The sequence below is a fragment of the Macaca mulatta genome, chromosome 5, assembly GCF_049350105.2.
Source record: "Macaca mulatta isolate MMU2019108-1 chromosome 5, T2T-MMU8v2.0, whole genome shotgun sequence".
Classification (NCBI taxonomy): Eukaryota; Metazoa; Chordata; class Mammalia; order Primates; family Cercopithecidae; genus Macaca; species Macaca mulatta.
The window spans coordinates 160,612,059-160,638,542 of NC_133410.1; the positions used below are offsets into that span (position 1 = coordinate 160,612,059).

The window sequence follows — 26,484 nt, forward strand, 5'->3', positions numbered from 1 at the left end:
TCACATGAATAGTGTTTATTTGTTATAACCAAAGTGTAGCCTTGGGAGGTCCAAAACACCACAGCCCAGTTTAACTGCATAGCAAGATCTTGCCCAAGCCCTCTGGCTTCCTTGTAATTAACTCTTGGGGTCCAGTGCAAAGTCCAGGAGGTCTTGGATGTCCTCTGCAGCTTTCATGGGGCTCTGCTAGGGAAAAGCCAATGAACTTACTCCCAAGAGGCCAACAGGTGGCTAACAGAGGGACCTTGAAAATGCTGTCCCCTGTATGGGTGCTCTGCTAACAAGGCCCTCTCAGGCATGAGACCCAGGAGGGGTGCGGTGGTGTTCCTGCAGCCAGGCAAGGCAGAGTGGAACATACAACATCATTCAAGGAGGCCCTGAGTTCTCTGCCAAGGAAAGAGCCTGGCCCTGTCCTTATTTTAGGAAATGGGGCTGTTCGGTTTTATACCTACCACTTTCCTCACCCGAGGATGCACACACAGTCAAACCTCAGGACCAACTGGAGAGACAGGACATCATCCGGCACCATCTTGACATCTCTGCTGGACTTGGCAGGTAGTTTAGGGCACAGACCAGCGTTCCTCATCATCAGTGGTGGCAACTGGCTTCACAAGCACTCTCCTCTGGGTGAAAGCGCCTGTGTGCTTCTCCGAGAGCTTAACTCTCAGCAGTGGGATCCTGACGCCTTGTGCTCCCGTCCTCAGCCTTCATCAGCGGCCCTGGGTTCCTGAGATGCAAAATGTCCATGCACAGCCAACCCTGTGCCCTTGGTCCTTGCCTCCTGGGCACACTCACTGTGCTCCCTACACCTCCTTGTTGGCCATGCCCCACCCAGGTGCTCCTTTGTGTTTTTCCTTCCTCTTCTACTAAAACCTAGTATATGGAAAGAAAATGATGTCATTGATTATACTGAGACATAGATCTTATGTTCCTTTTCAGATTTCCTTGGCTGCAGCCTCCTACTCCTCTTCCTCCTCCTCCGTCTCTTTCTCTTTTTGTTAGTGTCTCCACCTGTTCTACTTTCCCCCTCCACTTTTTTTTTTTTTTAAAGATAGTGCTATGGTTTGCATATCTCCTCTAAAAATCAGGTGGAAATTTAATTGCCATTATAACAGAATTAAGAGATAGGACTTTTAAGAGGTGACTAGGCCCCGAGGGCTCTGCCCTCCTGAACGGCTTAGATGGATGCCTTTATCATGGGGGTGGATTAGTCATTGCGGGCGTGGGCTCCTGGTTACAGGGTAATTTCAGCCCCTATTTTCTCTCTGTCTCGCGCACTTGCTCACCACGCGATGCCTTCCACCCTCATCAGATGCCAATGCTGTGCTCTTGGTCTTCTCAGCCTCCAGAGCCGTGAGCCAAATAAACTTCTATTCTTTATAAGTTACCCCGTCTGTGGTATTCTGTTATAGCAGCAGAAAATGGACTCAGACAGATGGTAAGGCAGACTTTATTCAGGATGAACCTGGTAGGTACGAAGACTACTTCGATGAGGTTTTGCAGTCGGGGAGAGAGATTGGGCTTCCTGCCCCGCCACTTTCGGAGCTGAATAAAACACCACCATGTAAGGTGTGGGATCTGGCTGCCTGAGACGAGGGACTAAATTACATAATCTGGAAGTATGGGGGAGTAGCTCCCTTTGGGAGGAAACTTGACAAACGGGAGCGGAGAGACAGGAGGGAGCCTGACAGATTCCTCTCCTTTCTCCCTCCTGTGCACTATTCTGGGAGATGAGGTGTGCTTCTTGCAGTCATTCCAGAGAAGTCCCTTGTACCAAGTAAACATATCTGCTAAGCCCCTAGCTGTCCTCCTGGCTAGTACTGCCCAGAGTGAAAGCGCCTCCTGTGGAATCACTTCTCACCTTGACCTTCCTCACCTCCCTTTGATCTTTACCACCTGTCTCCTTGCCCAGTCCCTGCTTTTCGAGAAGACAATGGCCAAGACACCTCTTTAATTTTATTGAGAGATCAAGCTCCACCCACTCTCTTACTTCTCCTCCAAGCTATTTAACACATCTCTAATCGTGGCCTTTATATTTGTTAATCATTAAAGGAAGCAAAGGAGGAAGAGGAGGCATGAGTTAGGGGAGGAGGAGAGACAGGAGGTTCGTCTCTTGCTCCTAAAAGCTCACTCCATTGGCCTTCTTTTACCCTGAAGGGAAAATCTGTCATGCTTCTATCTATAGAGTTCCAGGCATTTTTGAAGCAGACAGGCTAGAATGCAGAAATTTCGGTGAGGTGGGATTTCGGGAGAATTATTTGGCAAACCTTTTCCAGGCTGAGCGCAGCTTGAAAAAGGATCTTTTCTGTCTATTGACTAAAGACTTGCCCAGAAAGGAAAAATCATAGCCGGCATAGTTCAGCTACTTCGAAGGACTTCTGTTCTCTCTCTCTTTTAAGACAATATAATCAATGAAAGGATTTGGAAAAAATGAACTATAGAGAGCATGAGGGGTCTTGAAGTGGGTTTTCATCTGCATCACTTCCATTGCGGAGGTTTACTTTTATTTGCCTTTCGAAAGATGGGGCTGTGTCAATAGCAGTGTTCATCCCATCAGCCAGGCTGATAAGCACGGAGGTGGGCTGTCCTTTCGCCTCTCCTGCTCAAGGAGCTGGAGTTGCACATGTGGTATATGTGTTTGCAACAGGCTGCTGGGAACCAGTGATCAGCTTTCTGGCAGTATCTGGTAAATAAGAACGTCTCCAATGTGTAAATTGCAGAAATTGGCTTCTCCCACTACTCTTTTGCCAGGAAATGGGGAACGCACAGAGAAGGAACACTGAGTGCCCAGGGAACATTCATTTTCATGTTACTGTATTTAGGTGTTGTGTTTGGTGAGTTCAGGAGAGACAGCAGAGGGGGCCGGACTAGAAAGAATGGGCTGGAGGTTGACTTGGTCGAGTCCCATGGGTCAGAGAAGGCAATTTCAGCCACTAAAGAGCAAAAATGTCACAGGATCTCTATCTACTTCCACATTTATGCAGACGGAAACCGCACATGTCCCAAACTGAATTCATCCTCTTCCCTCCAAAGCCTGTTCTCTTCCGCTGGCCCTTCTGTTGTCCAAATGCTCCAATGAGTGTAAGGAACCAAAGTCATTCGTGACTCTCCCTCTTCTTTATCTATAAATCTCATTAATAAATCTTATGAGTTTTATAAGATTATAGTATTTCTGGAATCATCTATCCTCCCACCTCCACTTTTCCATCTTAGTCCAAGCACCTGTCCCCTCTTACTTGGATGACTGCAATGCCTCATTCTTGTTGTCTGCCAATCCATTCCTCAGCCTGCAAGAAAGTTCATATTTTTTAAGGCTAAAGATCATATTGTTATCCCTCTTGCTCTAAAGCCCTTGCATGTTTCCCATTGCCCTTTAAGTGTGGGCTCAAGTCTCAGAGTCCTTAACCATGATTTCCTAGGCCTTCCTCAGTGCAGTCCTGCCCTTACACACCCATTCCCGCTCTCCTCCACTGCCTCCCTGCTCCTGGGTGCCTTCAGGCCTTTCACGTGCCCACACTCATCTCAGAGCTTCTGACTATGTGGTTCCCTCTGCCTGATGTCAGGGTTCAGCACATGATACCCCAGAGTAGGGCTCCGTGGTATGCCGGGTACTTTGAACTGACAGAGATTAGAAGGACCTCAGAAACAAGGTCACTCTGACCTTCTCCTATCCTGCTTTCTCCCTCAAACACGGCACAGAAACTAGAATTCCTCGTCCCAAAGCAAGCCATAAACCTGGGAAGGTCTCAGACCTTCTCCCTTCCCTGCCGAAAGTCCTCCTGTGACAGGTGTCCTGCCCTGTACCTGGCAGAGAGGCCTGTCTTACAGAGACACAGAAAAGACTCTGGACAAACGGGCCTTGCAGACCCACCCGCCGCCTCCCAGTTCATTCCCATTAGATCAGACCCTTTTTTGTCCAGTCGTGTTTCTTCATAACCATGCACTTCTTTCTTCAGATCCTGCATAAAAATATAACTTTCTCTGGGTTTTGGGGTCTTTATTTCTGAAGCCTTCTTGTCACATAAAACTTTGTTAAGTAAGTTTGTTGTGTTTTCCTTGTGTTACAGTCTGTCTTTCATTATCAGGGTTGTCAGTCATGACCGTATGACTGATGGATGAAGACCGTATGACTGATGGATGAAGAAAAGGTATGACTTTTTCCACCCTACCCTGGGACAGCCCTTCCTTGCTCTGTTCCCTTCCATTGCACCAAGACTGGTGTCATTTATTTACCTATGTTTTTGTGTTTCTCGCTTGACTCAGCTCTATGGGGGAAGACACTATGTCTGTTTCGGTTTCCACTGCATCCTTAGCACGCAACACAATGCCTAGCATCTATTAGATGCTCTCTCTATAGCTATAGATATAGATACATACATATAGATTATATAGAGATTATACATAGAACATATATAGAATTAATGAGATTATGGTAAATCTGCTTTGGAATTATAAAGGCTATATAATACTGATAATTTTTATTTCTGCCTTCTAGCTCAGAAAAGGCAGGATAGAATATTCTATTATCATTTAAACTTGAGTGGAACTTATTTGTATCTGTGTGTTGAGGCTTCCAGGTATTTGCATCTTAAGCTTTTTATTTATACCTGCAGAATGAAGGGATTTGTGCCACTTTAAAGGAATTTCAGGCAATAGCCAGCAGGTGGGTTCATTAAGGAAGGAACAGAACACTTTCATCACTATTTTTATTTCTTTTTTAACAGTTTGGAAACTGAAAAACAAAGAGACAAGCAGCTGTGGGCAAAGGAAGTAGGTTGGGTGGTAGGAACGGGCTTTGGATAAGTTGCCTAGCTCCCTTAGGAGCGCTCTCCTCACCTCCACACCCACCCACAGGGGAGGAGGGGCTGCCAGCCTGCTGGGAAGGCTATTTGGTAGAGTAGGAGGGGCCAGGGCTACTGGCAGACATCCTGAGTTCAAACCTGCTGTTAACCCTGGGATTTCCAGTAGTCGCTAATTTCTGCCTCAGTTTCCTTATTTGTAAAACAAAGCTCTAATCCCTAATCTCACAGGATTAGTGTGACGATTAAAGAGATAATGTATCAGAAAACTCCTGGCCAGATGCAGTGACTCATCCCCGTAATCCCAGCACTTTGAGAGGCCGAGGTAGGCAGATAGCTTGATCCCAGGAGTTCGTGACCAGCCTGGGCAACATGGAGAAACCCTGTCTCTACAAAAAATACAAAAATTAGCCAGGCATGGTGGCATGCATCTGTAGTCCCAGCTACTCAGGAGGCTGAGGTGCGAGTATCACCTGAGCCTGGGAGTTGGAGGCTGCAATGAGATTGTGGCACTGCATTCCAGCCTGGGCAACAGAGTAGGACTCTGTCTAAAAAAAAAGAGAGACAGAGAGAGAGAGGGAAGAAATGAAAAGAAAGGATGGGAAAGGAAAGGAAACCCTTCATAAACTGCAAATATAAATTAAAGGTGGTATGATTATGCCACTAAACCAATCTTCCCAAATACAAAAATTAAGTCTGACTTTCCTTCACCGTGTGCTGCCCCCACCATTGTAACTCCACGGACATGATTGTGTGTCAAGACCAACACTGAGTATCTGCATTTCTCCCAATTCCGGTGGTCTGTAAACTCATAGGATGGGTCTTAGCCATTTGATGTCCCTAGTAACCTGTAGTGTCAGATGCTCAATATGCCTTGAATAAACATTGAGTGAATAAATGTAAGGTGGGAAGCATGGAGGAGGTAAGTCTGAAGGAAAAGGTGAAAAGGGAAGAGTGGGCTAGATTTCTAGAAAAATTTACATGTTCTTGGAAATCAGGAGGAACAATTAGAGGCACTGGATTAACTGGAGTGCACCTCCTTAAGTCTGTTGGCTCAAATGTCAACTCCCAGAATTCACTTGGAGTAGAGTGAGTTTCAGGGATGCTTAATTCAGCAAGGCTGAATTCAGCTTTGGAGGTCTTTCCTTAGTGGCGGGGAAAGAGTGCCCTGCTGAGCCACAGGGAGCAGTGATATATTAGAAATACCTAGATTTGGGAACCTTTCAAAAGATGCATGTCCTTGTCTCGTGCCCAAACAAAGCTGATAGAGCCAAAATTCAATGAAACAGTTCTTCCTAGTCCCTGGAAAAAAGCAAAACATCTATCCATCTATCAAAAATCTGCTAGGTCCCTGCTGTGTGCTGTACTAGGTGCTGGAGTGCTGTAAAAGGAAACACACTTGAGGCCGATCGCAAGACTTCTCTTCCACTTGGAGGAAGCTCACAGGGGAGCCAGCACTGATGCAGGTCCAGGCCTGGGGAAAGCATATGCCCCTGAGACCCATCAAGCCTGTCCCTGCCATCTCTCTCCACCGTTCTAGCTTCACCCTAGCTTGTGGGTACCATGGGTACCTACTTCCAGGAACCCAGGGAACTCCTTTTGACCTTGCTGGGAAACTACAAATCACCAAACAGGAGCTTAGCTGTGCAGCCAACATTTGGAGTTGGAGCTACCCAATAGCTTTCTGGAGTCAACAAATAAGGAAATCATTTCTTTAGGATCAAAAAAAAAAAGAGTTATTTTGTTTTAGTAAAGGGTAATGGCACTCCATTGCGAATGGAAACTGTTCTCCCCTTGGTTTGAGCGGAGCCCATTTGTCAGCACTGCTTGAGGCCTGCGAAGTGACGATGTGGGTATTTTTCTCAAATAAAGAATGATCTGAGGACATCTTCCCCACTGGGTCCCTCTTACTCATGTGACTTCCAAGTTTTCAGGTGGTAAAGTTGGAGGCAGAGAGAGCATGCCCCTGAATTGGACAGCAGAGTGTCCTTCAACTGATAGAAGATCACTTCAGGGCAGGTGGAGCAGCCACAGAAGAAAATGGTAATTACCCAACTGCTCCTGTGCCTCATTTTGTATCTGTCCTGCTCTTCAGCTCTTTCTGCACATAAAGGAAGAGGCTCCTTGTCATTTGAAAAGATTGCACCAAAGTGGCAGTGTTGACAGAGCCTTCCCTGTCAGAGCCACTTTCTCAATACATTTAATTAGCAAGGGCTGCCAAGGGCCCCCTGCCAGCCCAACACAGGCCTGGATGACACCTGAGTGAGGTTGCCACAGTCCCAGCCAAGCCCCTTCAAGCTCCATTTTTAGATGTGCTACAACCAGCTAGCTTTCAGCGAGTTCCCCTCCCGCCCCTTTGCCCAATGCTGGTCAGCTGGGCTGCTTGACTGTGAAGCCTTTCTTTCCAGGCCATGGGGAAAGAACCAAAGGAAGCTGCTTTCTCTCATGCGTGCAGTATTTTTGAACAAAGAGGCCTGTATGCACTGCAACAACAGCGTCTCTAGATCCTGAGCATGGGCCCCGCTTGGCGGAGGGTCAGCAGTGTGGTGGAGGGCATGCATTGGAATACAGATTGCCACCAAGCCTCTGGGGCCATGCCCATCATGTGTCTGGGTCTGGCTCTGACAACCCGACACTGAGCTGCCAACAGCTTGCAGGCCTGTTTGCTGCATGGCCAGCATCCTGTTTGGTGATTTGATGAGAGTCCCAGGCTCTCTTTGCATATCAGAACGCTGGTCTCTGTGCACCTCGCGTGGGATGACTGCATCTGGACAACTGAGATGTTCCTTGCCATTGATCAAATGCTCAGCAAGCTCAGAAAATACAGCTGGAAACTCCTTGGAGCCCTCCGCCTGCTGCTCTTCATTCACAGCTTCTCCCTGCAAAGTGGGGCTTTATTATTCTTGGAGAGACGCAGCTATCTCTTACAAGGTACTGTCTTGCAATAGGGCTGAAATACCTCAGATTCTGATAAATATAAGAAATATTGAATGCCCCCTCCCTTTATGTTCTGAACAGTTACCACCCCTACAATCATAACTAGTGATGTCACTGTGGGACCGGTGTGGCTGAAATGTATACTTGCCCTTTTAACCCAGCTTTAATGCTTTTGTACAAGCTATTTGCAAAGTTACATAGACTCTTTAGTGTGAAGATTGGCTGTTTACTTGTATCTCACACACAGCAAAATCGAAAGCAGCACAAGTGTGTTGCTTTTCTACAATATCCGTGCATCCTTCATGCTCTCTCGGTCCTCACGTCCACTGACCTCTCCCTCTTCTCCCCATTCATCGGGCTCTGCCTGCCCTCTCTCCCTTCATTCTGGACTCAGTGGCTCATTCAGTCTCACCAGACACTCACAAAGCAAAATTCCAACCTGTCAACCTTTGTCTTGCTCTGTCTCTGAGACTGAGCACTCCCAGGGAAATGGACTCTCCTACATAGGCCAGGGCACTACAAGTTCATGGTCCCTGGCCTCTGCTGGGCCTCAGGGCTGCCCATCTCACCTTCACCTGTCCTGGAAGAGCTTCCTCTCATCTGCCTTAGGTGACCATTCCAAACCTTCTAGCACTCTCCCCAAAGCTCCTACTCAACCTTCTGTCTCATACTCAGCAGATAAACCTGTCTCCAACATCAAGACCATCAGGCCCAATGTCCCTCAACTTTCTACCCGCTTCCTACCAACACGTCTGCACCCACCCCATCCTCACCTTCAGTCTCTGAGGTATGTTCCTCTTTCTGTGTCCTTTGCTCTATCCTTTGATGTCTACTACAGACTTTGATAGTAATTTTTAAAAATTGTTTTCATCTCCCTTGACTATACTTGAGTTTGGTGCCCTGTATCTCCCTCTCACTGTTGCTCAGCTTCCCTCCTCCCATTCTCTTCCAAACTTCCTGCTGCCTACACGTCCGTTCGCCCTTTCAGCTCTCTGGAATCTGGCTTCTGTTCCCACCCACCACACTCCTAAAACTGCTGTCACTAAGGTGACCACCAACTTCCCTGATAACAAATTGAATAGACTCGTTTCAATCCTTTCCTGACTAGGACTTTCTGTGGCATTTGAAAACATGGTTTACCTTCTTTGAAGCTTCCTGAGCCCTGAACTTCCATATGTTACGTTCTCGATTCTGCACTGCCCGTCTGCAGGGGCCCGTCTGCCCGGCCCGTGCCTGCTGTGCGCCTGTTGGTGTTCCCCAGGATTCTCTTCTAACTCACTGTTCCTCTTGCGCTGCCACACACACTCCCTGGAGAAACTCATCCTCTCTCGTGGGACATGCAAATTACTCTCAAATCCCTGTCTCCAATGGAACTCTTTGCCCTAGTTTCTCCCATAGGCAACACAAAGCCAGCACTCCCAAATGGCAGTGGGAACACAGTCATTTTCCTGTTAAACTGCCCACTCTCCCCACCTTGCTGGGCCCCGCTGCAGGGGTGGGGGTGCTGCTACTGCACTCCCCCCTCACTACATTCAACCACTTAATTGCCATGTCCTCCCAAATCTCTCTCCTAAGTATCTCCTAAAGGTCTCCCTCTCTCTCTGCTATCCTGCCTCCATCCACAGCTGCCTGGAGGCTTGCCCTATTTGCAGGCCTTACCATCTTCTTCCTAGCTGTGGAGTGTCCCCTCTGAATGGTGAAACTGGTCTTGCCAAGTCTCTGCTTCAAACCTTTTCATCGTCCCTCTACCACCACCTTAAGTCTGGACTCTATGCAGATCGTGGGAGGTCTCCTGGGGCCAGAGCTGCTGCTCCTTCTCCGAAGCTTTGTGCTTTCTGCTCCTGCAGTGCCAAGTCACCGGTGCTGGCTCTGGTTTTCTCCTCAGCCCAAAGTGGCCTGTCCTCCTCCTCCCTGCCCGCTCATCTCTTCACTTGGCGGACCCTTATTCATCCTTAACACCAGGTAAGTTGTACCCTCTTCATCATTCCTCCCTGACCATCTTGTAAATGCTCCTATACTGCCCTGAGCTTATCCCCTATGTTATGGGTTGAATTCTGTTCCCAAAATTAGTACATTGAAGTCCTAACCCCAGAACCTCAGACTGACCTTATTTGGAAATAGAATCATTGCACATGCAATCAGTTAAGATGAGGTCTTACTGGAGGAGAGTGGGCCCTAATCCAATATGACTGGTGTTCTTATAAAAAGGAGAAATTAGGACACAGACCCACACAGACCTGCAAAAGCACCATGGGAAGATAAAGCCAGAGAAGGGGTAATGCTTCCACAAGCCAAGGAACACCAGAGATGGCCCACAAACCTCCAAAAGTTGTGGGGGGCCTGGAACAGAGCCTTCCCTGGCAGCCCTTAGAAGGAACCTCTAGCCTGCAGAAATGGGAGACAATATACTCCTATTGTGAAGCCACCAGCATGTGGTACTCTGTGACAGCAGCCCTAGGAAACGGACACACCCATCATTGTGCTTCTGTGTTGTATTGTAATGACCTACCTGTCCATGTTCACCATTGTGAACTTCTTAAGGGCAGAAAAGGTGTCTTATTTATCCTTGTAGCTCTAGTGCCCAAAATAGTGTGCAAAACATGAAAAACTCAGTAAATGTTTGATGAATGAATTAATGAAAGCACAACATCCCCAGAAAGTCAGACAAATCACAGACTAACAAGTGTAACTGATTTGCCGTACCTCAGCACCCTACATTTCTTTGTTGAATCTGTCCATATCTTCCTGTCCTTTATGGGTGGGTGTGTTGGTTATTCTCCACTTGTCCTTCCAGAGGAATTTTCTGCTTATTTTCTGGCTATGGCTATCGTCTTCCGGGAAGCCATTTTGTAAGGTTCCAAATCTTGGTAGGTTCTGGCCACCCTGCTCTGTCCCTTTGTCCCTTCAAGCCTAAGGATGGCTAGGACTCCTCACTGTTGCTAGTCCCAGGGGCTTCATTCCTTGGTGTCCTCTTAATTCTGCCCACTCCTATGCAAACAGTTTCTTCATTCAATGCTGGTGAGCCATCTGTTTCCTGCTGGGACCCTACAGTTGGTAGGCAGGTGGGTGGGGACAGAGATGATAACCATGGTTCAAAAATAATCACATTTTAAAAAATGATCTTCTAAATCCCATTGCTTAATTCCCTTCCACTTCTGTTTTTAAAGCACCACATACCTAGCATTTTTACATAAAGCCTGCTATTTGACCTATGCATTTGCTATGCATTTGACTAAACATAGAAAATGTTTCATTTAATTTGACATTTTGCTGAACACCTGTGATGGGCCAGGCACAGTGATGGGGATTGAGGATCTAAAGAGGAAAAGATCTCATGCCTGCTAAAAAAGACTCAGAATCCAGTAGGATGACAGACACACCACCAACAGAGCACAGGGTCTATGGGAGCAGTGTGGAGGGTGCTTTGCCAGCCTTGGGGTGGGTCCCACAGATAAACCCTGAAATGTGGTTTATCTCCTTCCCAATCTAGACACCTTGGAGCTACACCGGTCCTTCTACTTTTATTGTTTTTCACAGAATCATCTTCACATTTTTTCATCAGAGAGATGCCTTCTGTCAGCCAAATGCTCATAGAACGCTCATTTAAGATGTTTTGGGGTCAAACTTCCACCTTATATTTTCTCTTTTCCCAACATGATAGGTCTCTTATGTTGGAAAAGACTTTACATGATCACTTGGACCAGTAATTGCTAATTCTGGATGGTTACCAGAGGGTTCTTTAAAAACAGTAAATCCTGAGCCTTGTTGCCATTCTATCGAATCAAAACCCAAAGGGAGGAGGGGGCTGGGGAGAAGGAGATCTAGGGGGTCAGGGTTTTTTTTTCAAGACCCTGTGATGATTCTGATATTCAGTCTGGTTGGGAACCATTGGTCTGGGTTAGCTCCTTTTTACGGCAACTATAATTTAGGACAGGGTTTTGTTTTTGTTTTTTTTTCTAAGAGTGGTTCCTCGGCACCTGAGTGTGGCATACTGGCATAAGGATAGACATACAGATCAGTAGAAAGAGTGCAGAAATCAGCCTTGATATTTACAGTGAATTGATTTTCTACAAGGGAGTCAGGACTATCTAAAGGGAACATTCTTTTCAACAAGTGGTGCTGGAATAATAGGTTGTTTATATGCAATAGAATGAAATTGGACCCCTCCACCTCACATCATATAGAAAAATTAACTCAAAATGGATCAGTAACCTAAACGTAAGAGCTAAAACTATACAACTCTTAGGAAAAATCACAGACATAAATCTTCGTGTCTTGTGAATTAGGCAGTGGTTTCTTAGATATAATACAAAGTGCTCAAGAATCAAAAGAGAAATAGATAAATTGGACTTCACCAAAATTAAAAGCTCTTGTCCATCAAAAGATACCATCAAGAGAGTTAAAAGATAACTCACAGAATGAGATAAAATATTTGCAAATAATGTATCTGATATGAGACTAATATCCAGAATATATAAAGAGCACCTAAAACTCAGTAACAACAAAAAAACACACAACCCAATTTAAAAAAAAAAATGGGCAAAGCTTGAATAAACTTTTCTCCAAAGCAGATACACAAATGGACAATAAGCAGATGAAAAGATGTTCAACATAACTAGTCGTTAAGAAAATGTATATCAAAATTAAGGAGGGATATTCCCTTCCCACCTTCTAGGGTAGCTATAATGAAAGAGATGGGCAATAACAAGTGCTAATGAGGATGCAAGGAAGTTGAAACCTTCATACATTGCTGGTGGGAATGCAAAATGTTTCAACTGCTGCAGAAGACAGTTTGAGTAGCTCCTCAAAAAGTTAAGCATAGAGTTACCAAATGACCTGGCAATTTCCACTCTCTTGGCTATATACCACTGAACTGGAAACACAAGTCCATACAAAAACTAACTCAAAATGTTCATATTAGCATTATTTATAATATCCAAAAAGTGGAAACAATCTAAATGTCTGTCACCTGATGAATGGATAAATAAAATGCAGTATAGATCCATACAATGAAGTATTATGCAGTCATAAAAAAGAATGATGCACTGATCCATGGTACAGTATGGATAAACCTTGACAACATTATGCTCGGTGAAAGAAGCAAGTCACAAAAGACCATATATTATATGATTCCATTATTAGGAAATATTCAGAATAGACACATGCATGGAGACCAGAAAGCAGTTTAGTAGTTTCCAAGGACTTAGGGGAAGGAGCAATGGGAAGTGACTGTTAATGAACATGAGTTTCTTCTTAGAGTGATAAAAATGTTCTGGAATCAGATAGTGGTGATGGTTGCATAACTTTGTGAATATACTAAAAACCACTGGATCATACACTTAAAAACGTGAATTTTATGACATGAAATATATCTCAGTTTTTTAAAATGAATTAATTTTCTTCAAAATTACCTGGGCATTTGGGGCCTGGGGATCTGTGTTTGAAATAAGTCCCCAAGATGATTTTTAGGCACACTGAGATTGGAAAACCATAGCCATAACTATCTCCTTTGTATCACTTCATACCCTCTGAAAATTCTAAATATTTAAAATCTTTTGGGGGGGAAAAAAAGCTAAACAAAACAAACAAGTCAAAAATAGACAACCCAGGGCATAGAAAGTGACCATTCATTGAACAAATGTTTAACTGCTGCTTGCTGTGAAGCAGAGTAGGCTGGGCTCAGTGAGGTAGACACAAATCCCATTGTAAAAGCGTTAGAGTCCAGGAGGAAGGCAAACATGCAAACAAATGGTTGCAATACAACAAGACAACTGTGACATCTGCTTCAATGGAGGTGTGTCCAGAGCAGAGCAAGGTTGATCAGGAGCTGCAAAGTCAGTTCAGTGGAGCCAAAGGATGATGCAGTATTTGAATTGAGGCTCAAGAGCTGGAGACCGAGGAGGGTGGGAGATAGTATGAGACACGGGCAGGAGGAACAGCAGGTGCAAAGCTACAGACCTTTAGGAGTACTTGGTGTATTAAAGCAACTGCAAGAGGCTGAAACAAAATGCCCAAGGGCAGGAGGTGGGAGAGGAAGCAGAGATTTACATTTTGTGTGCATTGAGAAGCCACTGGAGAATTTAGAAAAACTCTGCACCACTCCTGATTTGGGAAGATGAGTCTGACGGCAGGGTTGGGGATTGGAGGACACCAGGTGGCTGGAAGGCTGGTGGGAAGACGGCTTTGTCTCAAGTGCTGAAGCTCCAGACTAGGACAGTAGAAGGGAGAGGAGGAGAGAGACTGATTCTATACCTGTTTAGGAAGAAGAGCATATAGTCCCTGGGGACAGACTGAATGCACCATAGTACCTTTAGCAGCACCCCCTGCCTCTACTCACTAGATAGGAGTAGCACTTCCCTGGGTTGTGAAAACAAAAATATCCCAGAGATTGTCTGGAGGGCAAAATCCAGGGGGACAGAATCTGTTCTAGTGGAGAACATTGGCCTAGATTAACTGAATCCTGCAGTGGAATATGGTCCCATTGCCTGCAAGGTGAACCTTTTGTGTGAGGTGCATTTGCGTGCCTACATGATAGGGAGCTGGGATTCCACTGAGCTCACAGATCTGCTTGTGTGACCCTTTTTGTACTTGTTTGCTAGTAAATGTCTGTGAGGCAGAATCTGATCTGAGGCTTGCTTTGATTATGAGGTTGTTAGGAGCAGACCTGTAGCCCTTCCCTTCCTCTAACAATTGGAAGACCCCATTAGTTACCAAATAGATCGTAATTGTGAACCACCAGCCTGACTTTGGTCAGTTTGTAGCTGAGTTGTCAAAGGTGATTTGTCATTTTCTGGCTGGACCAGTGATGCCATTCCTGAAACAGGGGATCCCACGGGAGTGCCTACGGCCAAGGGTAGGAGGGAGGATGCAGTGGAGCCAGCCCTGACATCAGGAACTTTTAGAACATACAGAATGGATTTCTTCTGGGTTTCCCAAGTGATTGGTTTACAAGAATTATCACCCCAAAATTATGGGCTGTGATGACCACAAAACAGCCCAAGCATAGTTCTGCCCAGCTTTGAGGCCAAGCAGATCTTCTCAACAGAGAGCTCCACTCTGATAGCCATGGTGCGTAGGTAACAGTCTCAGAATGTCTGAGCAGGCCAGGACCTTAGAGAGAGCTCTCCTGTCACCATTCACAACAGTTCTGCACCCCACGTCAGTTCTAGGTCTGGAATCTGTCCATCTCTCTGCCCTCACTACCACCGTCCTGGTCCAAGTTACCATGCTCTGCTGCTTGGACTTCTGTAATAGCCACCCAACTGATGCTCTAGTTCCTTTTCTCTTCCCCTGTACCCTGTTCTCCATACGGCCACCAGAATAATTATTCATGAGTAAATCTATCTTATCATCTCCTGACAAAATTCCTTCAGCGGCCTCCCCTTGCATTTAGAATAGTTCCCCTCTCCTTACAGGTTTTATAAAGCCCTTCAAAGTCTGGCCCCGAACCTCATTCAACTCTTGCCTCTCCATTGAACTCCAGCCACTGGGGCTTCCTTTTTGTTTCTAGAATATGCTTAGATCTTTTCCACCACAGAGCTTTAGATGTTAATGGTCCCTTTTCCAGGTCTTTCTGCGCCTGGCTTATTCTCACCCATGAGGCTTAGCTCAGACGATACTCTTTCAGAGAGGCCCCGCCTGCCTTCCCTTTCTACAGCAGCTCCTGGTGTCCCTGCCCACACTGTCACAGCACCTTCTTGCTCCATTACCACCACTTTCTCCACAGCAATTGTTTTTGTGATGATTGATTGATTGCTTCCTGCTTCTAAAAGACAAGATTCTTGCAAGCAAGAGATTGCCCTGGCCTTGGTCAGCATTTCATCTTTGGTGCCTAGCGTAGGGCCTGAAGTGTCCCAGGTGATAAATTGATACTTGGTGAAGAGATGAATGAACTAAAGTTTCATTTGTGCCAGAGTAAATCCGTCCAAGTTGTTACGTGCACAATGATGGCCAAAACGAGATCTTTTTGTATCCCTGTCTTCTTTATCAATCAAGAGCTTTGTCTTCACTGAGCACTGTAAGGGCCTAATTACAAGTCTCTACTCACGTGGACCCCTGCTCTCTCACCAGAGTGGAGATGTCCGTGCTTACAGGCAGGTCCTGGATCATGTAGTTGGACTTCTCAAAACTGTTGCTTCTGTTCTCCTTTTCTTTCTTTTCTGTCTTCCCTCCCTCTTTTTCTCTCTGGCTTGTTCCTGAAAAATTATGTGTTAATTGAATAGTTTAACATCAAATTCTTCTTCCTGTTAACTTGCAAAGTAGCTTTAAAAGCCTGGTAATTCTGTTCTAAAGGCTCTGATTGGCCACACTTTAGCCGTTGGCCTCTTTATGAAATGATTAATGATCAGTAAACAAACACTTACACAGAACAGTTAAAGCACCCGCTATTTACAGGTCCCTTGTGGTGAATCCTTTTTGTAAATGGAAGAACTGTCCGGTTTATCTCCCCTGTAAATATGGATTTTCCTGTTTTGGAAGCCTTGTTGGCTACACCTGCCCCATTTATATGAATCCGAGATGTGCTGCATCACCTTTCCATCCTTTCATCTGATTATTCCATTCAGTCACTCAACATACCTTTACTGAGCACCTACTATGTGCCACAGATATTAACAAGACAGCCTCAGTGATACACCTCCTGGCAAAGGAACTAGACAAGATGATGATCACAATACGATGGGATCTGAGGAGAGGCCCTTAAGCCCCAGGAGATCAGGGAGTACTTACATGATAACCCTTGAGCTGTCTGGGGATAGATGAGTGGCAGGTAGCCAAGCAGATGGTAGGTGAGGACTCAGAAAGGGCAAAGGACCACCATGTTCAAAGGCACAGAGATCTTTCAGAATGACTTCAGCCAAGTGTGGATACGAGTGCAAAGGCGCTGAGGCTGGGGGAATAGCAGCACCGTCCTACCACACAGAGGATTCAGGCATTTATTCTTAAGGTGATGGAGAACCACTGACAGGTGTTACAGAGGACACGCGAAAGATCATGAACAAACCTGCTCTGTTAAAATATTACTTGGACAGCTCCTGTGGAGAACAGATCAAAAGAGGGGTGGGGTGAGTGGCAGGGATACCTGTTAAAGGTATCCACATGAGACATAATGAAGCTTGAGCCAGAGATTTTTATCCTTGGACACAGAAGCACTCAGACAAGGGGGTCTGTGTTAGTCAGGGTTCTCTAGAAGGACAGAACCAACAGGACCGATGTATCTATGAAGGGAGTTTATTAAGGAGTATTGACTCACATGATCACGGGTGAAGTCCCACAATAGGCTGTCTGCAAGTTGAGAAGCAAGGAAGCCAGTCCCCAAACCCCAAAAGTAGTGAAGTCGACAGTGCAGCCTTCAGTCTGTGGTGGGAGATCCAAGGGCCCCTGGCAAACCACTGGGGTTAAGTCCAAGAGTCCAAAAGCTCAAGAACTTGGAGTCTGATGTTCCAGGGCAGGAAGCACCCAGCATGGGAGAAAGAGGAAGGCTGAAACACTCAGATCAATTTGGTCCTCCCACATTAGGCCAGTGTAGTCCTTCCACATTCCTCTGTCTGCTTTTACCCTAGCTGTGCTGGCAACTGATTAGATGGTGCCCACCCAGATTGAGGGTCAGTCTGCCTCTCGTAGTCCACTGACTCCAATATTAATTTCCTTTGGCAACACTTTCACAGACACACCCAGAAACAATACTTTGCATCCTTCAATCCAATCAAGTTGACACTCAATATTAACCATCACAGGGTCCTCACTGGGCTTTGGAAAATCTAGAAATTCTTGTGTGAAAATGTATTTGTGTGTGTTTTCCTGAAAAGTGAATACATAGCTTTCATCAAAATTCAGGGGGATCCATGACACTGAACTAAGGCCATGTCACACTGGGAGTGTGACAGATGATGTGTGAGGAGAGAGGGAGGAGACGAGACCAAAGGCCAGGCTTCTGGCTTGGGCTATGACTGGGAAAACCATGTATCTTTTACCTAGAACCCTGGAGAAAGCAGAGTTTGAGGGTGGGGTAGGAGAGGGGGAGGAGATAAATTATTTATTCATTCAATTATTTATTGAGCCCTCACTCTGTTTCAAGAACTGTTCTAGGTGCCAAGGATTCAGCTAAATAAAGAAACATATTCCAGGAATGGTAAGCAGACAAAGAACACGTTCATGGAGGGTGGTGATAATTGCTTTGAAGAGAAATAAAGCAGGGTAAGGGGATGGAGAGTGACAGTGATGGGGGTAGTATTTTAGATAGGCTGATCAGAGAAGCTTCTGTGAGCAGCTGATATGTCTGCAGAAACCTAAGTGAAGTGAAGGAGAGAGGTTTGTGGCTGTCAGATCTGGGGCAATAGCATTTCAGGCAGAGAGAATAACCGGGCCAAAGCCCTGTGAAAAGAGCATCCTTGACTTACTGGAAGAATAGAAAGGACGCCAGCTTGGCTTGTGCAGAGTGAGTCATGAGGAATCTAAATGATGAGGCAGAGATGGGAGCTAGAGGCTAGATCACTTTAACCCCAGAGCCTTGAAGACCATAGCAATAATTATTGATTTTCTTTTAAATGCAATGAGGAAGCATGGGAAAGCACTAAGTAGGGAGAAAGATTCACTTCAGTTTGGGGCATTTGAGTTTGAAAGGGTATATGAGACATCCAGGATGTGGGGGGTTGTACAGCAGGCAATAGATAAGAACCCCACAAAGCGATGAGGACTTAGGGTACATTTATGAGAATCATCATCATAGAGGTGGTAGTGGAAATCATGGGTGTGGATGGGGTTGACCAGGAATGTTGCAGAGTGTGATGAGAAGAGGAGAAATTCCAGGACACCAGCAGTTAAGGGGTAGAGAAAAGAGGAGGAATTTATGAAGAAGCTTGAAAAGGAGTGGTGAGAGAGAAAGAAGGAGAGGTAGGCATCAAAGTAAAGGGAGAGAGGTTTTGAAGGAGGTCAGTGGTTTCAAAGGCTGCAGAGAGGGTAAAACAAGGACTAAAAAAGTATGCGTACTTGTCACAGTCTATAAGGTAGTGGATTGGATGTGGGCTAAGGAATAAGTGACTAGTGGTGAATCAGGGTAGATGTCATCCCCAAACGATAAGCCTGGTCCAGACACGAATGTGTACACTTTCTGAGCCGACCCATTGGGCTGATGGCCAAGCTGCAGGCTCAGTTAACCGGAGGACAGAACCAAAATATCTCATGCCAAGTGGTAAACTGGTGGGCAGATCAGGAGGCTGTGATCATGGGGCCTGTGTAGACTAATGGGAAAGCAAAACCAGGAAGATTTTGATAAGGGGAGCAATGGAAGAGTAGAGGTCTGAAGTTCCTGATAAGCCTGAAGTACAGGCAAGGTGGTGAAAGAGGGTGGATGGACAGCTAGGAGAAAAGGAGGCTGAGGTCCAAGTGAAATATGGGACTTATGAATTTGAAAGATGAAGCAGAGAAAAGCCAAGGGTGTGATTTTAGGAGTAGATGGGTAAAGTGGAGCAGAGGTGATGTTCACTGGCTTCAAGAAGAGAAGAAATAATTCCCTTAAGGTAGCCTTGTGACATGGCTGGGCATGGTGGCTCACACCTGTAATGTCAGCACTTTGGGAGGCTGAGGTGGGTGAATCAGCTGAGGTCAGGAGTTCAAAACCAGACTGACCAATATGGTAAAACCCTGTTTCTACTAAAAATACAAAAATTAGCAGGGTGTGGTGGAATGCACCTGTAATCTCAGCTACTCAGGAGGCTGAGACACGAGAATTGCTTGAACCCAGGAGGCAGAGGTTGCAGTGAGCTGATATTGTGCCACTGCACTCCAACCTGGGTGACAGAGTGAGACTCTGTCTCAAAAAAAAAAAAAAAAAAAAAGAGTAGGCTAGACCACAGGATAAACCACAGCCATGGCAACCAACTGAAGGGGGTTGGCCCAACAATCAAACAAATTAACGGGTCCCAAGCAGCATTCTTTTATTTTTTAGTGGAAGGAAATAGAACAAAATAGAAATTATCAATGTATCTTTTTTGTGTGTGTGATGGAGTCCCGCTCTGTCGCCCAGGCTGGGATGCAGTGGCATGAACTCAGCTCACTGCAACCTCTGCCTCCTGGGTTCAAGCAATTCTTCTGCCTCAGCCTCCCAAGTAGCTGGGACTATAGGAGTGCACCACCACGCCTGACTAATTGGCTAATTTTTGTATTTTTAGTAGGGATGGGGTGTCACCATTTTGGCCAAGCTGGTCTCGAACTCCTGACCTTGTGATCTGCCCACCTCAGCCTCCCAAAGTGCTTGGATTACAGGCATGAGCCACAACGCCCGGCCCAATGCATCATTCTTAACAAAAAGAATGTTTTGAGAAACCTTTGTTTTAATTGTGTGTGTGTGTGTATGTGTGTGTGCATACTGGGTCAAAATGTAAAATGCATTTCTTATTGTGGGTGGTTATGAAAAAAATTGGAAGCTTAGATGACATAAGTCTCAAAGCACTTTTTGCAGGAAAGTAGAAGGGTGTGGAAGGTGAGACAGGACACCGAGGCCTCAGCCTCTTTTGGACTGAGTCACATGGGGCCCAGTAGAAGCAGTGGCCCAATGATAGACCAATGAAAATAGTGCATGCTTGGTCCAGAGATGGTGATGAAGGAGGCCATACCTCTGAGGTCCATAAACTCTAAGAACTAAGATCTCCTAGAACAAGATAAGATCATTATAAATGGTATTGTTTGGCAATGTAGGCTCGAGTCACAACACTCAGGAATCATAACACCAAAACAATCAATCAAACACTCTTGTTTTGCAAAAGAAGCAAGGTCTGGCTTAAATTTAGCTCTGTCAAAACACGACAAAATCTGCCAATGCAGTGCTGTGAGTGCCGACTCAATTTCTTCTACAGGGCCTTCATTTTCAGAGTCTTCCATGAGCAGAAAAGGTGAATGTCTATTTTTGCCTCTTAGGGTAAATTTTATTTGATATTGTTTCCCTTTTAGAGTCCTTGTTATCTTTTTTCCCCAACACTTTATTGTCCTCTATTTCATTACTGTGCTGTGTGAAATATGCCTGAGCACCATGAGCCTGGGGGACTAGATACTTGAGATTAGTTTTAAGAACGAAGGCAAGGAAGAGCAGGTCTTAGGTTCCCCAGACACTGCGGGGAGTGCTCCTGGAGTTTGCAAGTGCCCTGCACAGCAGATCAATTGTTGTTCCAAACACCCATTTCCATTTCCTCCTGAGCATGCAAAGAGATTGTTTTCCCAGCCCTCTTTGCAGTTAGGTGTGATTCAATTTCAGCCAAGAAATGTGGAGGCAGAAGTAATATGTGTGCTCTCCAGTCCTGACCCATGAAAACTCACCACATTCAATTCTGTCTTGCTTCCCCAGCTGTAGACTGGATGTGAATGCCGGGCAGCATCGGAAGCCGCTTGTTGTAGATGGCAGAGACTTGGTCATTTTGGGGCCTGTGTGACTACATGGAGCAGAGAGGTCCTTCCCGTCCCTCCCATGCTCAGTTTGTTAGACTTTATGCAACAGGAAGGGAACATTTACTGTGTTAAGCCTTTTGGACTTTGGGGTTTGCCTGTTACAGCAGCTTGCGTTACGTTAACTACACCTTACTCTAGTGCATCCTTAGATGATCAACCCTGGGTGACGACTGGATACGTGTGTTCATTTATAGTTTGCCTTTGGAGCCAAACCAAATCGGCGATTTCATTTTATTTTTCCACAGAGGCCTAGCCTAGTGTTTTGAAAATAAGCTTTTTTAGTTCTGTTTTCATTTTAATTTGCATTTTTATTTTCTCACCATTGTTGAAAAACAATAAGCTGCATAGTACTTCCTGCTTTCCCACCACGCACCCCCCACACCAGTGATATCTACCAAAAGATACTTCATAAATACAGCTGAGCTGATTGCTGATTTCACTTTAAGAAATCATGTTTCCTCGCTTCGGGAGGTCCTCTACTTAATTTACAACTGAGACATGCCAAGTGTTAGTGGAAATCCTCAGTGATTTTAAATAAAAGTGACAATTACCACACACTGGTGTTGCAAGATGCCAGGCACTGTGCTAGACCTTTGATCTATTTTATCACAAATCGAATAATCCTGCAAGCGAGGCATTAATATATCATTTTAGTGATTTGAAACGGAATCTGAAAATAACTACAGGATGTACCAAGGTCACATAGCCAGGGACTGGTGGAGCCAAGATTCTGACTCAGACCTGACTGGCTCCAAAGCCTGTTCTTGATCCATTTGTTTCCCAAATGTGTCTTTCTCGGTTACCTTATGTCTGCTTGTTCCTTTCTCTTTCTTTCCTTTGATGCCACTTTTACTGGCTCTGCACATTGAGTGGTTAAGACAGTATACCCTGAATTCAGCCAGGGCCACTTAATTTTAACAGAGGAAACAGAACTCAACCTTTTCAGTGCAGGGAGTTCAGGCCCGCCTTAATGGGTACTAGAATATACAAATATTTACATAATTCCTCTGGCAAACATATGAGCATGCAATGCTCACTATTAATGAACAGCAGCAAAGGCATCACTTATTGGCCTCCTTTGAATCCATCTGGCTCACTGTGAAAGCTGGTGGATTTAAAAATTCTTGAGGTCAGCCAGGCACGGTGGCTCACGCCTGTAATCTCAGCACTTTGGGAGGCCAAGGCAGGTGCATCACCTGAGGTCAGGAGTTCGAGACCAGCCTGACCAACATGGTAAAACCCTGTCTCTACTAAAAACACAAAAATTAGCCGGGTGTGGTGGTGGATGCCTGTAATCCCAGCTACTTGGGAGGCTGAGGCAGGAGAATTGCTTGAACTTGGGAGGTGGAGTTTGCAGTAGACTGAGATTGTGCCACTGCACTCCAGCCTAGACAACAGAGTGAGACTCCGTTTAAAAAAAAACAAAAAACAAAAAAACCTTGAGGTCAGATGCTATATTAAAAAAGAACTTTGTAACCACATCCTCACCTCATGCTTGGCACAGGCCTGAAACTTGAGATATGTACGTTGAATGAATGCTGAGTTAGCATGTTTACCTTTGAACACAATTTCTATTAAAAATGAGTGCCCACCCTAAGTAACTAAGGGCAAGTTGACCACAGGCTGATACAACTTATTTTACTCAGAGGCAAGCTTGGGTATGGAGAAGAGGGGAAGAGGCACGGATTGGTTACTTTTATGAGGTGGCCATTTTAAGGTTTACTGAATAGCAACAAACATGTTGGTCATGTTTCGGCCTACAGACATTTGGCACTCAGTCTAGTTCCCCTTCTTCCTTCAGGCAAGTTTCTGAACTCTTTGGGAATGAAAACCTGCCTAAGGGCTTGAGCTGGTGCTGTGAGTCCCAGTCGGGCTAAAAGGACTGGCTCTGAAGTTTAGGTTAAAATCTTGGCCCCGTCACCAGTTAGCTCTATGGCTTTGGGCAAGGGGCTTGGGTCGGCACATTTTTCTCAGCACAGAAATGATATTACCATAAGATTACCACTACCATGGGATTATTTAGTGAATGCAATGAGCATGCAATGCTCACTATTAATGAACAACAGCAAATTAGTGAATAGCCCCTGTAGGTGACTCCTGTAAGGCATTCAGCATAGTGCTTGACACTTAGGAAGTGCTTAGTGGCTGTGAGCCACTTCTTCCATCCCCTCTGTGTATTGAACTGGACTTTTCATCCCGGCCCCTCACTAAGGTTTTAACTCATCTAGTAAAGGAAGCATTCTGCCCTGGATGCTGGGATTGGCACCATAAAGAAAGGGTCTTGCCCTTGAGGAGCTGAGAGTTTATTTTCAGCGTTTAAATATTTAGACTCACAAGACGTTGAGCAAGTGACTTCACCTCTCTGTGCCTGAGTGTGTGGAAGGTGAACAGTAAGCAACCTTCCAACCCAATGTGTCCATGAGTCTCAGTGTTGGCTGGAACTCAGCTACAGACAGAAGGAAAGAATGATTAGTCACTATGCTGGTAAACATAGCAAGGTTATCTCCTTTTATTAATAGACTAGGCTACGCAAGCCATAAAAATAGGGTAGCTTCAAAACTTAAATTCTTGGAATTTTAGTTTCTATTGCATCTGATGGAATGTGAAAAGGGACTTGTGTTATGTATGGACTTTGTAAAATGATCTTCTATCTCTTGCTGCAAATCAATTACTTATTAGTTTTTATTGCCAAGGAAAGGAAAATATATTACTATTCATTTTAGTCTTTTTCTTATCGATTTTGTGAGCACAGTGATACTTTTTTAAAGAAAAATGATTACATTTATTTGTTCATTACAAAAGACCTATGCCACATTATAGGAAACTCAAAAAGGGAAAAAGCAGAAGAAAAAAAAGCTTTCCACACTACTCAGCAACTGTTAGTGTTTAAGTGTTCTACTTTCATTTTTCTTCTGAATATTTTTACATCGAGTATTGTATTTTCACTAAACACTAAGTAATAAACATTTACCATGTTCCTACATGGATTTTATAATGATTTTTAATTGTAGAATAATATTTCCACAAGGGACACTTTGGGTCAAAGGGTTCCTTTGACCATTTTCCTACTCTTGTCTTGTTAGAAGGCAGTAGAGCAGGGTTTCCATGGGATGTGGTGCCAGGGCTGGGTTGAGACATGGCTCTCTCGTTTCCTAGCAGTGTGACCTTGGTTAGGCCACTAAATCTCTCCAGGCCTAGATGTCCTCATCTAGGAAAATGCGGGCTATATGAGTTCCAATCTCGTCAGGTCATTGTGAACACTACATGAGATCATGTACGTAGAAAGCTCACGAGTATCTGGAACGTCGTCGAGTTTGCTGATGTTAGTGGCTGCTGCTACGTAGCCTACATTCCAATCTGATGACTGGTTTGATTTTTATAAACATCCTCCAAGAAAATGCACGTGGAATACCAGGCCCCGTCATTTCATCTCTCACGTCACTTTATCTCTTGAGATCCTCATTTGCAAAGTGAGGTGGTCAGATTATACAGTGTGACCCCAAAGGCCCCTTCCATCTCCAACATGCAGCGATTCTTGGCTTATGCTAAAAGCAGCTATAACCACTGCAGGGAAATGACCTATGGAAACTACAGCCCTGCCCATGAAGAAGGAAACCTGCAAAGGCCTGAGGGTTTGTGCACGTCAGTTTATCTTTTAGTCCGGATAAACATTTGACATTTGTTCCGACACCTTCCTTCCAAAGGCCTCTCACAGTTCAGTCTGTGTGCTTCTCAGATCTCCATTTTTCAAATGGGTTCAGCAGCCGGTGTGCTCACCCAAAGTTTTATTTATCCATTTCATATTTCTAATGTCGCTTTGCTGCTCTGATCATTTTCCTATGTGATCATTTAAGGAAGATGAATTGAACTGCAAATCCCAGTAGGACAGGCATTGCTCTTAGTCATTCCCCAAGGGACAGAGAAGATTTTTCTCACTCTTAGTACCACCTGCTTGTGCTCGCCCTATAACCTCCCAAGAGCAGTTTTTAATTTAAAAAAATTATTTGGACATCAGAGTAGTTGGCTGAGTCGCCTCCCTGGTCCATGCACTGTTACCTCTAACATTCAGACTTCTCAGATCCCAAAACCAGATGCTGAAAGGGACTGAACTAATCTCACCTTAGGATCAGAGGTGCCCCTGCCAAGAAGCAGATGTCATTAGCATAGAACTGACAGCCACAAAAGCTTCCCACCCACCACCTCTGGCCTTCTGTTCCCAGAAAATTTCAGTGGAGCCAGCCTTCCCATCCAGAGAGCCTCTCCAGTGGGCACATTAGAAAGGACACATTAGGATGGAGAAGAAGCCCGGCACACAAGGGCATCCACTGGGATGCAGAATACAGCGTGAGTTTTTGTTTCTTTCGTGTTTTCGGCTTTTTTTTTTTTTTTCAGACAGAGTCTCGTTCTGTTGCCCAGGCTGGAGTGCAGTGGTGTGATCTCGGCTCACTGCAGCTGCAGCCTCTGCCTCCTCCAGGGCTCAAGCGATTCTTTTGCCTTAGCCTCCCGAGTAGCTGGGATTACAGGTGTCCACCACCACAACTGGCTAATTTTTGAATTTTTAGTAGAGATAAGGTTTCTCCATGTTGGCCAGGCTGGTTTCAAATCCCTGGCCTCAAGTGATCTGCCCGCCTCGGCCTCCCAAATTGATGGGATTACAGGCATTGAGCCACCGCACCCGGCCCAGCATGAGTATTAAGGTTAGGTATGTGGGCTCTGGATCCGGGCTGCCTAGATTTGAATCCTTGCACTGTTTATTCTGTGTGACCTTAGGTAGGTTATTTAACCTCTCTGTGCTTCCATTTCCAAAATGAGAATAATATTAATAGAAGAGCTTTTCATAAGGCATGTGAGGATTACATGAGTTAGCACATGTGAAAAATCATAAAACATGCCTGGCATATCCCAAAGGTGTGGTAAACAGCAGCTCGCACCATGAGTGACTGAAGAGTATGTGCTAAATGAGTGAATCCCATTCTCTCTGTAAAGGGCAGTCAGTAGTAGTAGAAAGAGCATGGGTTTTAGGGGAAGACCTGAGTTTGAATCTTACCTCCAGTTTGTGTTTAACTTTAAAGAAATTGCAACGGCCGGGCACGGTGGCTCAAGCCTGTAATCCCAGCACTTTGGGAGGCCGAGGCGGGTGGATCACGAGGTCAGGAGATCGAGACTATCCTGGCTAACATGGTGAAACCCCGTCTCTACTAAAAATACAAAAAACTAGCCGGGTGTGGTGGCGGGCGCCTGTAGTCCCAGCTACTTGGGAGGCTGAGGTGGGAGAATGGCGTGAACCCGGGAGGCGGAGCTTGCAGTGAGC

The 26,484-nt window shown here is 45.2% G+C and overlaps 1 protein-coding gene and 1 long non-coding RNA gene across 3 annotated transcripts in view; one reads left to right on the forward strand and one right to left on the reverse strand.

Annotated features, from left to right (window-relative positions):
* On the reverse strand, positions 1–9,016 carry LOC144341012 (uncharacterized). Its single transcript, XR_013417578.1, has 2 exons — positions 8,877–9,016; positions 1–3,287 (listed from the first exon to the last, which is right to left on the reverse strand). It is a non-coding gene; the product is annotated as an uncharacterized LOC144341012 (long non-coding RNA).
* LOC144341011 (uncharacterized) overlaps positions 4,696–26,484 on the forward strand; it is a 25,989-nt gene continuing 4,200 nt past the window's right edge. The window contains exons 1-2 of one of the 2 annotated variants that reach the window (XM_078002719.1): positions 4,696–7,730; positions 9,584–9,698. In XM_078002719.1, coding sequence (XP_077858845.1) covers positions 7,470–7,730; positions 9,584–9,698 — 376 coding nt within the window. In that variant the 5' untranslated portion in view covers positions 4,696–7,469. The remainder of the gene's footprint in view (positions 7,731–9,583; positions 9,699–26,484) is intronic. The other variant, XR_013417577.1, reaches the window with a different exon arrangement.